Below are 12646 nucleotides of genomic sequence, written 5' to 3'. Positions count from 1 at the left end.
AGCGGCAGGAAAGATGTGAACGAGGCACCATGAGTAGGTTAGTGTGAGAGAGAGAGCTGGGGTGTAGGGATCCCAGTGCAAAGAATGCGGGACCCTTGAATATGATCAAAGATAGGAGGGAAGGAGACTTCAGAGAGGGAGCAGGAAGGGAGAGAGAAGTGGTAGCAAGTGCTTTTAGAAGGCAAGAGGGTCAGACCACCATGCTCCCCAATTTCAAGGCCCATCTGAAATCCCATCTCCTCCAGGAAGCTTTCCCCGATTCATTTTCCTTCTCCTCTAGGTCACACGCTCCCAACTGGGCCCCCCTCTGCTTCTCCCCCTCCCCCCTTCTCCCCTCAGCACTGTGCTCGTTTGTATATATTATTTATTACCCTGTTTATTTTGTAATGAGGTGTACATCCCCTTGATTCTATCTATCATGATAATGTTGTCTTGTTTTTGTTTCGTTCTGTTTTGCTCTGCCGTCTGTCTCCCCCGATTAGACTGCGACTGTGAGTCCGTCACTGGGCAGGGATTGTCTCTGTCTGTTGCCGAATTGTACATTCCAAGCGCGTAGTACAGTGCTCTGCACATAGTAAGCGCTCAATAAATACTATTGAATGGGCCCTCCTCACCTGTGCCCTGACAACCACCCATAGCAATCAATCAGTCGTATTTACTGAGCGCTTACCATGTGCAGAGCACTTTAGTAGTAGAGTTCTTAGGAGAGTCCAATAACAAGAGTTGGTAGACATGTCCCTGCCAACAAGAAGCTTGCAGTCTAGAAAATACACACTTCTCTTTACTGTCACTGCTGCTAAATTGTAAGCTTTTTGAGGGCAGGGATTGCATCGTGCCTAGTGAAAAGAGCATAGGCCTGGGAGTCAGAGAACCTGGGCTCTAATTCTGTCTCTGCCACTTTCTTGCTGTGCAGTTTTGGGCAAGTCACTTCATTTCTCTGTGCCTCAGTTACCTGATAATGTTAATAATAATGTTGGTATTTGTTAAGCGCTTACTATGTGCCGAGCACTGTTCTAAGCACTGGGGTAGACACAGGGGAATCAGGTTGTCCCACGTGGGGCTCACAGTCTTAATCCCCATTTTACAGATGAGGGAACTGAGGCACCGAGAAGTTAAGTGACTTGCCCAAAGTCGCACAGCTGGCAAGTGGCAGAGCCGGGGTTCGAACCCATGACCTCTGACTCCAAAGCCCGTGCTCTTTCCAGTGAGCCACGCGTAAAGTGAGGATGAAGACTGAGCCCTATGCAGTGTGTACTGCAGTGATCGGCACATAGTAAGCGCTTAAGAAAAACCACAGTTCTGTTGCACTCTCCCAAGCATGCAGTGCAATATGCTGCACACAGTAGTCGCTCGGTAAGTGCTGGAACTATAGTGTCTCCAGTGCAGTAATGATAATTGGTATTAAGCATTCACTGGGTGCTAAGCACTGGGATAGATACACAATAACTAGGTTAGACACAGTCCCGGGCCCACACGGGGCTCGCAAGAAGAGGGGGCAGGCATTTTAAGCCCATTTTATAGAGGAGGAAATTAAATCCCAGAGAAGTTACGTGACTTATCCTAGGTCACACAGCAGATAAGCGGCAGGGTGGGACTGGAACCTGGGTCTCCTGTCTCCTGATCTCATGCTCCTTCCATTAGGCCTGCTGTAATTTATTTATGTATATTAATGTCTGTCTCCCCATCTAGACTGTAAGCTCATTGTGGGCAGGGAATTTGTGTGTTGTAGTGTTATATTGTATGCTCCCAAGTGCTTAGTACAGTGCTCTGCACACAGTAAACACTCAATAAATACGTTTGACCGACTGACTGGCCTAGTGCAGGAGAGGGGGTGGATTTAGCGAACAGATGGGAGACCAACCCCTGAGAAGCAACTGGGAAACGAGCAAAATAGAAAGATGAGGGGGACGGAAGAGTGGTGTCGAGAAGACAGATGTCACCATAGAAGCAGCACGGTGAAGTGGATAGAGCACAGGCCTGGGAGTCAGAAGGTCATGGGTTCTAATCCCAGCTCCAGCACTTGTCTGCGGTGTGACCTTGGGCAAGTCACTTCACTTCCCTGTGCCTCAGTTACATCATCTGTAAAATGATGGATTAAGAGTGTAAGCCCCAGGTGGTACAGCGACTTTGTCCAACCCGATTTGCTCGTATCCGCCCCCACGCTTGGTACAGTGCCTGGCACATAGTAAGCACTTAACAAATACCACAATTATTATTGTTGTTGTTATTATTAGCTGTTCTGCCGGGCCTCTTGTCCCCTCCCCTAAGGCACCCTCCTTCCCTTCCCTCTCCCACCTCCTGTCTACAGCCAGGAAGATGTCCAGGGAGGCGGGATTCCCCGTGGAAAGAACTGTGTGCCTCTTTCCGGCTGTCCTGCCTCCCTCCCTCTCTCCCTCCTTCCCCTCCCTCCCCCGACTCTCCTTGTGCCACTCCAGGGCCCAGTCTCCGGTTCAGTGGCCTCAACTCTGAGACCTGGCTCCCGTCTCCCTCGCCTCCTCCCCCGGCCCTGCCCCCTCCGACAACAGCTCTGACCTTGGAGGGCTTTCCTGGAAGTGCCGCCCAGGCTGGGAGGGTGCCATGTTACATCAAGAAGGAGAGAAGCCAGCGGGCACAATTAGTAACTGTGCCCGGACTGGCGGCCAACGCCTGCCGCTGGCAGGTGAGGGCGGGCTGGGGGGTGATGGTAATCGATCTTGACTTCAGTTGAGAAGCCGGGGCCCACATGGTCCTTTCCTCCAGGATGGGCCCGTCCAGTCCCAGGGGCACCTTGCACAGCAGCCTGAGAGACCAGAAAGAACGAAAATGGCCCCAGACCCCAAATTCAACCGCAGAGCAGGAGAACCTGAAGCCCACTGACTCTTTCTGGCTGGGGAGCTTCCATCCAGGCCATCCCCGGGGCTGGCACCGAGGGGTGGAATGAGAAAACGCACCTGGCTCTGTGTTGACTTCAGTCAGTCAGTATCACATTTACTGTATGCAGAACACTGTACTAAGCGCTTGGGAGAGTTGGTAGACATTCCCGAACCACAACAAGCTCACAGTCTAGAGAGGGAGACAGACATTAATATAAATAATTACAGATACGGGCATAAGGGCTGTGGGACCGAGGGCGGGATGAATGAAAGGTGTAAATCCAAGTCTAAGGCAACGCAGAAGAGAATGGGAGAAGGGAAAACTGAGGCTCAGTCGAGGAAGGCCTCTTGGAGGAGGCGTGTCTTCAGTGGGGCTTTGAAGGTGGGGAGAGTGATCATTTATGGGAGATGAAGAGGTCTCTCCCTAGTCCAGTTCATAGTTCACCCTGCTGCCCGACTCATTTTTCTACTAAAACGTTCAGACCGTGGTTCCCCTCTCTTCAGAAACCTCCGGTGGTTGCCTATCCCCCTCTGCATCAAACAGAAACTCCTCACCATTGACTTTAAATCGCTTAATCACTCTGCCCCTTCCTACCTCACCTCGCTACTCTCGTCCTACAACCCAGCCCGCACGCTTCACTCCTCTGTTGCTAACCTTCTCACTGTACTTCAATCTCGTCTATCTTGCAGCTGACCTCTCGCCCACATCCTGCCTCTGGCCTGAAATGCCCTCCCTCCCCATGTCCGACAGACAATGACTCTCCCCTGCCTCCAAAGCCTTACTGAAGACACATCTCCAAGAAGCCTTCCCTGACTAAACCCTCTTTTCTTTTCTTCCGCTGCCTTCGGCGTCTAGACTGTAAGTTTCTTGTGGGCAGAGAATGTATCTGTGTACTCTGCACACAGTAAGCACTCAATAAATGTGACTGACTGACTTCATCTAGCTGGGGCTGACATGAGGGGCGGACAGGTGTGTGAGGCGCCCATAGTGGGATGGTAGAGTGGGACTGACCGGGAGGCGGGCAGCAGCGGGTGGGAGAGTGGACCGCAGGCCTTCTCCTGGACCAGCCGCTGAGGACCCACAGGTACGGACCAGTCGGTCGAGGCTCAGGGCCCAGGGGAAACCATTCCAGATCTTCGCATCAGAGCCTCACGGTGGCTAAAAACCAAGGCCTAGCTCGGGGCACTCTCCCCCAACCCAAGATGGAGGGCCCGTGCCCAGTTCAGTCCTCACTGCGGCGGCCTGGAGAGCGGGATGCGGCGCGCCCGGGGCCCTGGCACTACTGTGCCCTGTGGAGGGTGTGTTCTACAGCGAAGGCCACGCCACTGCCGCCCTCGGAGTCCACCCTCCTCCCCTGCCCCACCGGTCCCACCCTCCTGAAGGTCCACCCCGCCCAAGGAGCACCACCAGCGTTTCTCTGTAAGAGGAGTTACACTGGGGCACCGTAGAGGCTAGGAACTCCAGCTCAGCAGCGACTGACATGTCCAACACCCAGGGGCGAGGGGGAGGGGCTGCAATCCCCCAGGTCTGGAGCAGACCATGCAGCGTACACATACACACATCCTGTGTAAAGCTTAGCAAACCTCCAGGGGATCCTTAGAAGGAGGAAGTATGACCATCTGTGAACCGCTGGGTGACCCAGGAAATTCCCCTCCTTTCACAAGCTCCCCGGCACCTCTCCTCTGAACTATCTCTCTCTCTCTCTCCCCCCCTCTTTCACATCATTCCCCTCTGGTCCATCGGGCCCACCGTCCTCCCCACCACCGGACCTGCATCCGGGGCCACCGGCCAGCTGTGGCTGAGGAGGACGATGGTCAGAGACCACAGGGAACGTGGATGAAGGGTAGCGAGAGATATATCCAGTGTTTCAGTCCCTGGCGTTTGGAGGACATAGTGTGATGTGGCAGGAGAAGCAGCATGATAGGGCACGGGCCTCCAAATCAGAGGGACCTGGCTTCTAATCCTGGCTCTGCCACTTGTCTGCTGAGTGACCTTGGGCAAGTCACTTTACTTCTGTGCCTCAGTTGCCTTATCTGTAAATTGGGAATTAAGACTGTGAGCTCCATATGGAAGAGGGATTGTGTCCAGCCCAGCACTTAGTACAGTGCCTGGCACGTAGTAGGCCTTAAAAAATACCGTCATTATTATTATGATCATTATTATTACGACGTGGCGGGAAATCAACTTCATTTCCCACACATTCCCGATCTGGCCTGCGTCCTCACCAGTGGCCCCAGCCGGAGCCCTGCATCCCTGCGTCAGGGGAGGAGGGGGCGGATGGAAGGCTGGTGCGGCGAAAGGCGTCCGATCAGGGTGATGTATAAGGCGCCGGAGGGAGGCACGGCGGGCCCCGCCGGCTTCCATCCCGCCAGGGCCGGCCACTCCTCCAGGGCTGGCCGCTCCGCCGGGACCGGCAGACGAGTTATTGCTCCAGATGAACCATCGGGACCGATGGCGCCTTTCAGCCGCAGACTGATAACGGCAGAAATTGGATTGTTTGCTATTTATTTATTTTTTTTAAACTTCTGTCAGGGTCACTCCCCTAACAGGAAAACACTGGCAAACAGGCCGGTGGCGCGGCCCCTTCCTCCCTCCTAGGACGCGAGAGCAGTGGATCACCGTGGCTCTTGTGACAGAGGATCCCATTCTCTGGGAGAAAGTGGGGCCGGGTCAGGATGGGGAGGGCGGTGTGGTCAAGGCGAAGGGGAGTGGAGGCTGTTAGTGGAGGCTTGGGCTATCCATCGCCCACCTGCTGGGAGGAAGAACATTTAGGAGTTTGGAAGGGGTGTGTTCCCCCCTCACTCCCCGAAAAATAGCCTCAAAATAGGATGAGTTTTCTAATTAACAAAAATTGGAGGCAATCCCCTCGCTTCCATTGGCTGGTTGACTGCCACAATGGCTTTCCTAAACTTGGGCTATTAGGATGCAAGGATGCAGCCTCGCTGTTCCGCTCATTCCGGGGGCGCAGATGCGTTAGAGAAGGATATCAAGGATAGTATGGGTGGGTTGGAGAGGTGAAGAGGATTATTCAGAGAAAGCTTCCTGGAGGAGGAGGCCACAGTCTCCAGCAAAGGGTGAACCGGATGGGAAATGGCAGTTCGCCGTTCCCGTGCCGTGCCCTTGAGCGTGTTGGCTTTTTCAGGCTGGGTTTCCAGGGAGGAGACCTCCTGGCCCCTGACCCCAGTTTCTCTTTTCCAGTTCCAGGAGGAGCAGCACAAGCGCGAAGCCGAGGAACGGCGCCGGTTCCCCCTGGAGCAGCGGCTGAAAGAGCACATCATCGGGCAGGAGAGCGCCATAGCAACCGTGGGAGCAGGTAGGTGCCCTCCGGTCTGGAGAGCCGGTCCAAGCCTAACCCGACGTCACTGGGGCGGGGAGATGAATAGGGTACGAATGGACTGACAGATTTGAGAGTGTGCAGACCCGATCCAGAAGAGCTTCCTGGAGAAGGAGGAGGAGGTGAAGGAAAAGGGCTGGAGCTAGTTTGGGAGAGAGGACCAAGATATGCCAGAGGAGACAGGGACAAGGAGCCCAACCGGCCTCACCTACCCAACCCCACTAGTACCCAACATTCCCACCTCCCCTTTATACCCTTCCATTTCCCCCAAACTCTTCCTTCCCTTCCCCTGGAAGATCCCTCATTCATCCAGCGTGAAAAGCAGCATGGTTTAGTGGAAAGAGCACGGACTTGGGAGTCAGAGGTCTTGGGTTCTAATCCTGCCTCTGCCGCTGATCTGTTGTGTGACTCTGGGCAAGTCACTTGATTTCTCTGTGCCTCAGTTACCTCATCTGTAAAATGGGGATTAAGACTGTGAGCCCCACCTGGGACAACCTGATTACCTTGTATCTGCCCCAGCGCTTAGAACAGTGCTCAGCATATAGTGAATGCTTAACAAATACCTGCATTATTATCCAGGAGGGACGGATGGCAGGAGGAGTGAGGTCTTCTCTCCCGGCTAAACCCAACAGGTGAACAAAAGATGCTTTAGAGTAGAGACCATCTCTCTCCCATAGAGTCTTGTCTATCAAGTGGTCGTGGAACTAAAGATTTCAGAAGCCGGTAGCATGGGAGCAAACTCCACGGAGGCCGAGGAAAGCTATCTGGGCGGTCTGTTCCAGGATCTGGGCGGGGGAGAGGGTGCGTTTCCCTGCCTGGGCTGTTATCCAGATTGGTGTCCCTCCCCTGAGGACACTGTCTGCCCACCCAACCCCTCATCGCGCCTGTGACGTGCCATTGGGAGCTATAATTGGGGAGCGTGGCGAAGGAAGAGAGAGGGCAGCAAGGGCAGGCACTGAGGGCTGCCAGGGCCAGAAAAAAAGTCCCAGCCAGACTTCGCCTTGCGGCCTTGGGCCAATCTGTGGCTAAAATTGTGCTTCTGCCTCCCTGCTGGGAGGTCAGAGACCAGGATTTATGGCCTGTAACTCGTTCCGTGAGGACATCAGATGGCATCCCGTTCTGGTCAGCGCCGCTGTGGCCCAGCCCCGACGTCCATCCGTCCTATCAGCCAGTCCGAGGTGTTTATTGAGCGCTTGCTGAGGGCCCGGGACTGTTCCAGGCCTTTGCCTGTGTCTGACATAGCCCCAAGAATTTTGGGGGGAGCTCTGGGCCAGTTGCCCTCCTGGTCATTCACCCCCACAGTTGTTGGGTCACCCAACCCCTATCTATCCCCCTACTGACCCAGCATTGATTGCTTGTCTGTGGATCGATCCAAACCCCTTCAGAACCGGGTAGTGTTCTTCGCCACGCAGCTTTCTGTGGGGGCAAATTCCTTGGATTTGGGTGTCCTCGATGGTTGTTCAGAAGCAGCATGGCTTAATGCAGAGAGCATGGGCCGGGGAGCCGGGGAACCTGGACTCCAATTCTGGTTTTGCCCCGGCTTGCTGTGCGAGCTGGGGCGAGTCGGGCAACATCTCTGTGCCTCAGTTTCCTCATCTGTAAAATGGAGATTTACTATCTGTTCTATCCCTGAGACTGTGTGCCCCATGTGGGACAGAGACAGCGTCCAGCCTGACTACCTTGTATCTACCCCAGCGCTATGAGCACTCCCTGGCACATAGAAAGCACTTAAGAAGTACCATGATTATTATTACTAAGCGCCGGAGCGAATACAAGCAAATCGGGTTGGGCACAGTTCCTGTCCCATGTGGGGTTCACAGTCTTAATTCCCATTTTACAGATGAGGGAACTGAGGCACAGAGAAGTGAAGTGACTTGCCCAGTGCCACACGGCAGACAAGTGACAGAAGCAGGATTAGAAACCATGACCTTCTGACTCCCAGGCCCATGCTGTACCCACTAGGCCCTGCTCAGCTTAGCTGTCGTGTCTGTCGACCATGCCATGCTGCACTGGGAAAGATACGAGCTAATCGGGGTTGGGCACAGTCCGCGTGGAGTTCTCGGTCTTAGTCCTCATTTTGCAAATGAGGGAACTAAGGTGATTTGCCTAAGGTCACACAGCAGACCGTGGCAGAGCGAGGATTAGAACCCAGGTCCCCTGACTCCCAGGCCCATGCTCTACACACTAGGCCCTGCTTAGCTTAGCTGTCGTGTGGCCCAGGGCCAGCTGGGCCTTCCCCCAGCCTCCACCACTCCCAAGCTCCTCAGCCTCCCCAAGAACCCCGAGCCGCCCTCCAGTCGGCCTCGGGGCCGCCGGGGCCGGTACTTAGGTTACCGTTCCCTTCCCGGAAGGGCTCGGGTCGGCCGGCCCCGGCAACGGCACTGTGGGGCTCCGAGCCAGCAGAGGGAGCGCACAGGCAGAGGCCGGGGCTGCAGTCGGCCTCCGAGGCAGCTCCCCGCCCGCCCGGGCCTCCAGCCAGATCTTATGCTCATTGCCCTCCCTTCCCTCCCCTCAAAACTCCCTCCTGCACCATAGTGAGATTGTCAAGTCCTTCCCACCTGTGGGCCTTCCCCTCAGGACGTGTCTGGAGTCTGCCCCCTCTCCCCAGGACACTCTGCAGATGCAGCCAAAGGATTGCCTTCTCTGACTACTGCACGTCGGGATGGCAGCCCGGTCTAGTGGAAAAAGCACAGGCCTGGGAGCCAGAGGACCCGAGTTCAAATCCCAGCACCACTACTTTCCTGCTGTGTGACCTTGGGCAAGTGACTTCACTTCTCTGTGCCTCAGTTCTCTCGTCTGCAAAACGGGGGTTCAGTACCTGTGCACCCTACTACTTAGTATGTGAGCCCCATGTAAAAATAATAATAATAATTATGGTGTTTCTTAAGTGCTTGCTTTGTTTCCGGACACTGTACTGAGCTCTGGGGTAGATAGAAGCAAATGGGGTTGGGCACGGTCCCTTTCCCACATGGGGCTCACGTTCTCAAACCCCAGTTTACAGATGAGGGAACTGAGGCACAGAGAAGTGAAGTGACTTGCCCAAGGTCATACAGAGGACAAGTGGCTGAGCCGGGATTAGTATCCACGATCGTCTGTCTCCCAGACCCGTGCTCTCTCCACTACGCCGCTATGCCGCGTTGCCTCTCCATGCTGCCCACGTGGGACCCAATTATCTTGTATCCGCCCCAGCCCTTAGTACAGTGCTTAGCACATAGTAAATGCTTAACAGATGCCACGGGTATTCCGTGGCCATCGTGCCTCTTGTGTCCCTTCTCTAAAAATCTGCCATTCCCAGGAAAGCCCCCCTCAGCAGGGAAAGAGACTATCTGTTCGGGGTAAAAATAATTCTGCAGGGAGGTAGAAAGGAGGCGTCCCTTCAGTCCAAGGTGGGAAACTGAGGCCTCAGCTGACCCTAGGGTCAGAGAGATGAGTGGCAGCCCGGGCCAGAAATGGTCTATTGCTGGGCCATCCGTGCATGTGTAGAAAGGCAAGAAGCAGCATGGTCTAGTGGGAGTCAAAAGGACCTGGATTGTAATCCTGGCTCCAATACTTGTCTGCTGGTTGGCCTTGAGCAGGTCACTTCCCTTCTCTATGACTCAGTTGCCTCATCTGTGAAATGAGGATAAAGAATTTGAGCCTCATAATGGGACTTGGATTGTGCCCAACCTGATTAGCTTGTGTCTACATAGTTAAGCGCTTAACAAATGCCATTTTTTTAAATAAGTGGGGGGCTGGGAAATTATTGTGCCTGGGAGGAGGGCTTTGGGGAGCTGGTCTCCATGGCCCCTGAGTTTGGCAGCTGAGCCACGAGGCAACCCCGCCCATTTTGGCTGTTCCAGCTCCGTCCCGGTCTCGATTCTCCAGACGCACTGGTTTCTGCGAAACCCTCGCCCCACTGGAGCTCTGCTGGGCCGGGGCGTCCAGATGGCTCGCACTCGAGCCACCTTCCAATCAGCCTGGGATAAAGCACCCTTAGATGCCCTCGGCAGAGGAAGGGGTCCGGGCCCTCTCCATGGCCTCGGCGGGTAGGCGCACACCAAAGCTTACAGCTGGGGGTCTGAACCCCCACTTCGCTGCGTCGCCTGAACCAGTGCTCCAGTGTGAAGTGCCAGCCCCAGAATTGTTATCTATTGCTCTTATATTTAGTATTTATCCCTGCCTTCACATTCTTAACTAAGGCATATTCGTCAGTCTGTGTCTGTCTGCCTGTCTGCCTCCCCCATTAGACCTTTAGCTCCTCAGAGGCAGGGGTTGGTGTTTTTTCATCTTCCCCAAGTACCCAGTGTAGACAGGTGCCCAATGTAGAGCTCTGCCCACAGTAGGCAGCCACTACAGAGCTCTGCCCACAGTCAGCACCCAGTACAGGCCCCTGCACACTGGGACTGAATGGTGATACCGAAGCCAGGCGGAGGGCAGTGTGGCCCACTTAATAGAACAGAGTGTTTAGATCTGAGGGACCAGAGCAGCCGTGGGGAGGAGATGTTGCCATGGTACTATAGGGGGAGGGTATTTTCAGAGTCAGAACGTGCGCTCTCACGCTTTCCTAATAGCTGGGTCTTCTGGTCACTGAGCGGTAACCTCTCTGTCTCTCTCTCCCTCTGTGTCCCTCTCTCTCACACTCACCTGGGCCGGGCCACCCAGCGGCCCAGGGGCCGATCCGACCCTCAGTCCCCGGTGATAGGAGAAGACGGGTCCCCTTCTAGAGTGTAAACACACCGTGGGCAGGGAATGGGTTTACCGACTCTGTTGTATCGTTCTCTCCCAAGTGCTTAGTATAGTGCTCTTTAATGATAATGATGATGGTTCAAAAGGCCACCTGCGTGGGTCAAAAGGCCACCATGCAGGTTGACGGTAGCCCCCCGTGCTACCTAGAGCTGGTCTTTACCCATCTGGGCCTGGCAACAAAGGGTGAGGCGCCTGCTCATGGGCTCCCGGGCTCCCGGGTGGAGCTGGGACTTAGTCGGGGCGGGCAGGCAGCTGATGCGGGTGGCACCGGCCGGGCACCCCCCAGTGCCCTGACGGTGGGCAGCCGGAGAAGCGCCGTGGAATGAATTGATTTGATAAATGGACATTTATTACACTCACAAATTGGCTGAAACCAATTTTGGTCACATCAACCCCTGATAACTGCTAGGGTATTGATTTGTGTAAAGTAATACAGTGAATTTATCAGTTCAATCCCCAGCTGAAGGGCCTCTCTGAGACCCAGCCGCACAGTTACAGCGCGCGAGATGGAGGAAATAAAGCAGGACTTCGGAGGCAGAGCTGGAAACGGCCCCCCCAGCCCCAGCGGCCGCAGGCCCTCCCCCCACCCCGCGCTACCTTCTTCCGGCTTCCAGAGCTCCTTGTTCTTTGCCCCCGTGGGCCTGACGTCCCTGGGGGGAATCTGACAGGGGACGATCCTCTGGGCAGCCCCGGAGCCCGGCAGCCCCACAGAGTAGACGTCCCCCATCCAGACTCCTCCGCTAGCAGCCCAGCATCCAGGGCCCTGAGGTCCCAAAAGCCCCGAACATTCGAGCCACCACACCTCCGTCAGCGAGGAGCGGGCGGCACCAAGCCCCCAGGCCGGGCAGACCTCTGCCCCGCGACTTTCCCCCAACCACGTCCCGCCCTGCTGCTTTCTTGCTCCCCCCTCCTCTCTGCATCCTTCACCCGGCCTGCCTGGAACTGTCCACTCTCCTCTGGACTGAGATTCTCCGGCCGTCACTGGCCCTGCTTCACGCAGCCCGGGCTGAATTGGACCACTAGTCCTCCCAAGCCCCACTAAGCCCAGTCGGGCTCTTTCATTAGTTTCCTCCACCCGGAGCCCCCCGAGGGCTCTCCCCAGAGGCCCAGAGGCTTTTCTTTTAAATAGCCGGTGCTGAGGGAGACGAGGTTAACGCACACAAATGAAATGAAAACATCCCTCCACCGCGGCGCTCTACTCCAAACGAGCCCCCAGACGGCTCCACCCTGCAGAATTCCCAGCCTCCTAGAGTCAGGTTCACGCTCGGGCTTTGCCCTCCCTCGGGTCCCGCCAGGGATGCCAGTGCACCTGGCGGCTTCCAGCCCCGTTACCGCCTCCTCCGTAGTCAGGGCCAGACCGAGACCGGGGCTTCCAGCAGGGTACCGGCAACCCAGTTAGGTTGTTCTTCCCTTTGGAGGTGGAGCCAGGCAAATGAGCATCCTCCAACCCCCCGTTGTTTCTGTCCGCCCACCTCCACCAGTAGATCGCAGCTCCTTGAGGGCAGGGAATGTTTGCCTTGCTTCTGTGGTACTCAGTAGACACTTAAATAAGCTGGTTGATGATGGGTTAATAATAATAATATTAATTGTGGTATTTGTTAAACGCTTACTGTGTGCCAGGCACAGCACTCGGGTGATCAGATGACACATGGGGCTCACAGTCTGAGGAGGAGGGAGAACAGATATTGCATCTCCATTTTGCAGTTGAGGAAACTGAGAGCTAGGGAAGTTAAG

General features: G+C 55.3%; 1 protein-coding gene across 1 annotated transcript in view; it reads left to right on the top strand.

Annotated features, from left to right (window-relative positions):
- CLPB (caseinolytic mitochondrial matrix peptidase chaperone subunit B) overlaps positions 1-12646 on the top strand; it is a 124539-nt gene that overhangs the window by 87369 nt on the left and 24524 nt on the right. The window contains 1 exon segment of the mRNA XM_029058060.2: positions 6052-6166. Coding sequence (XP_028913893.1) covers positions 6052-6166 — 115 coding nt within the window.

Source organism: Ornithorhynchus anatinus, chromosome 2, assembly GCF_004115215.2.
Source record: "Ornithorhynchus anatinus isolate Pmale09 chromosome 2, mOrnAna1.pri.v4, whole genome shotgun sequence".
In the NCBI taxonomy this organism is placed as follows: Eukaryota; Metazoa; Chordata; class Mammalia; order Monotremata; family Ornithorhynchidae; genus Ornithorhynchus; species Ornithorhynchus anatinus.
This window is presented reverse-complemented; position numbering and strand designations above follow the sequence as displayed.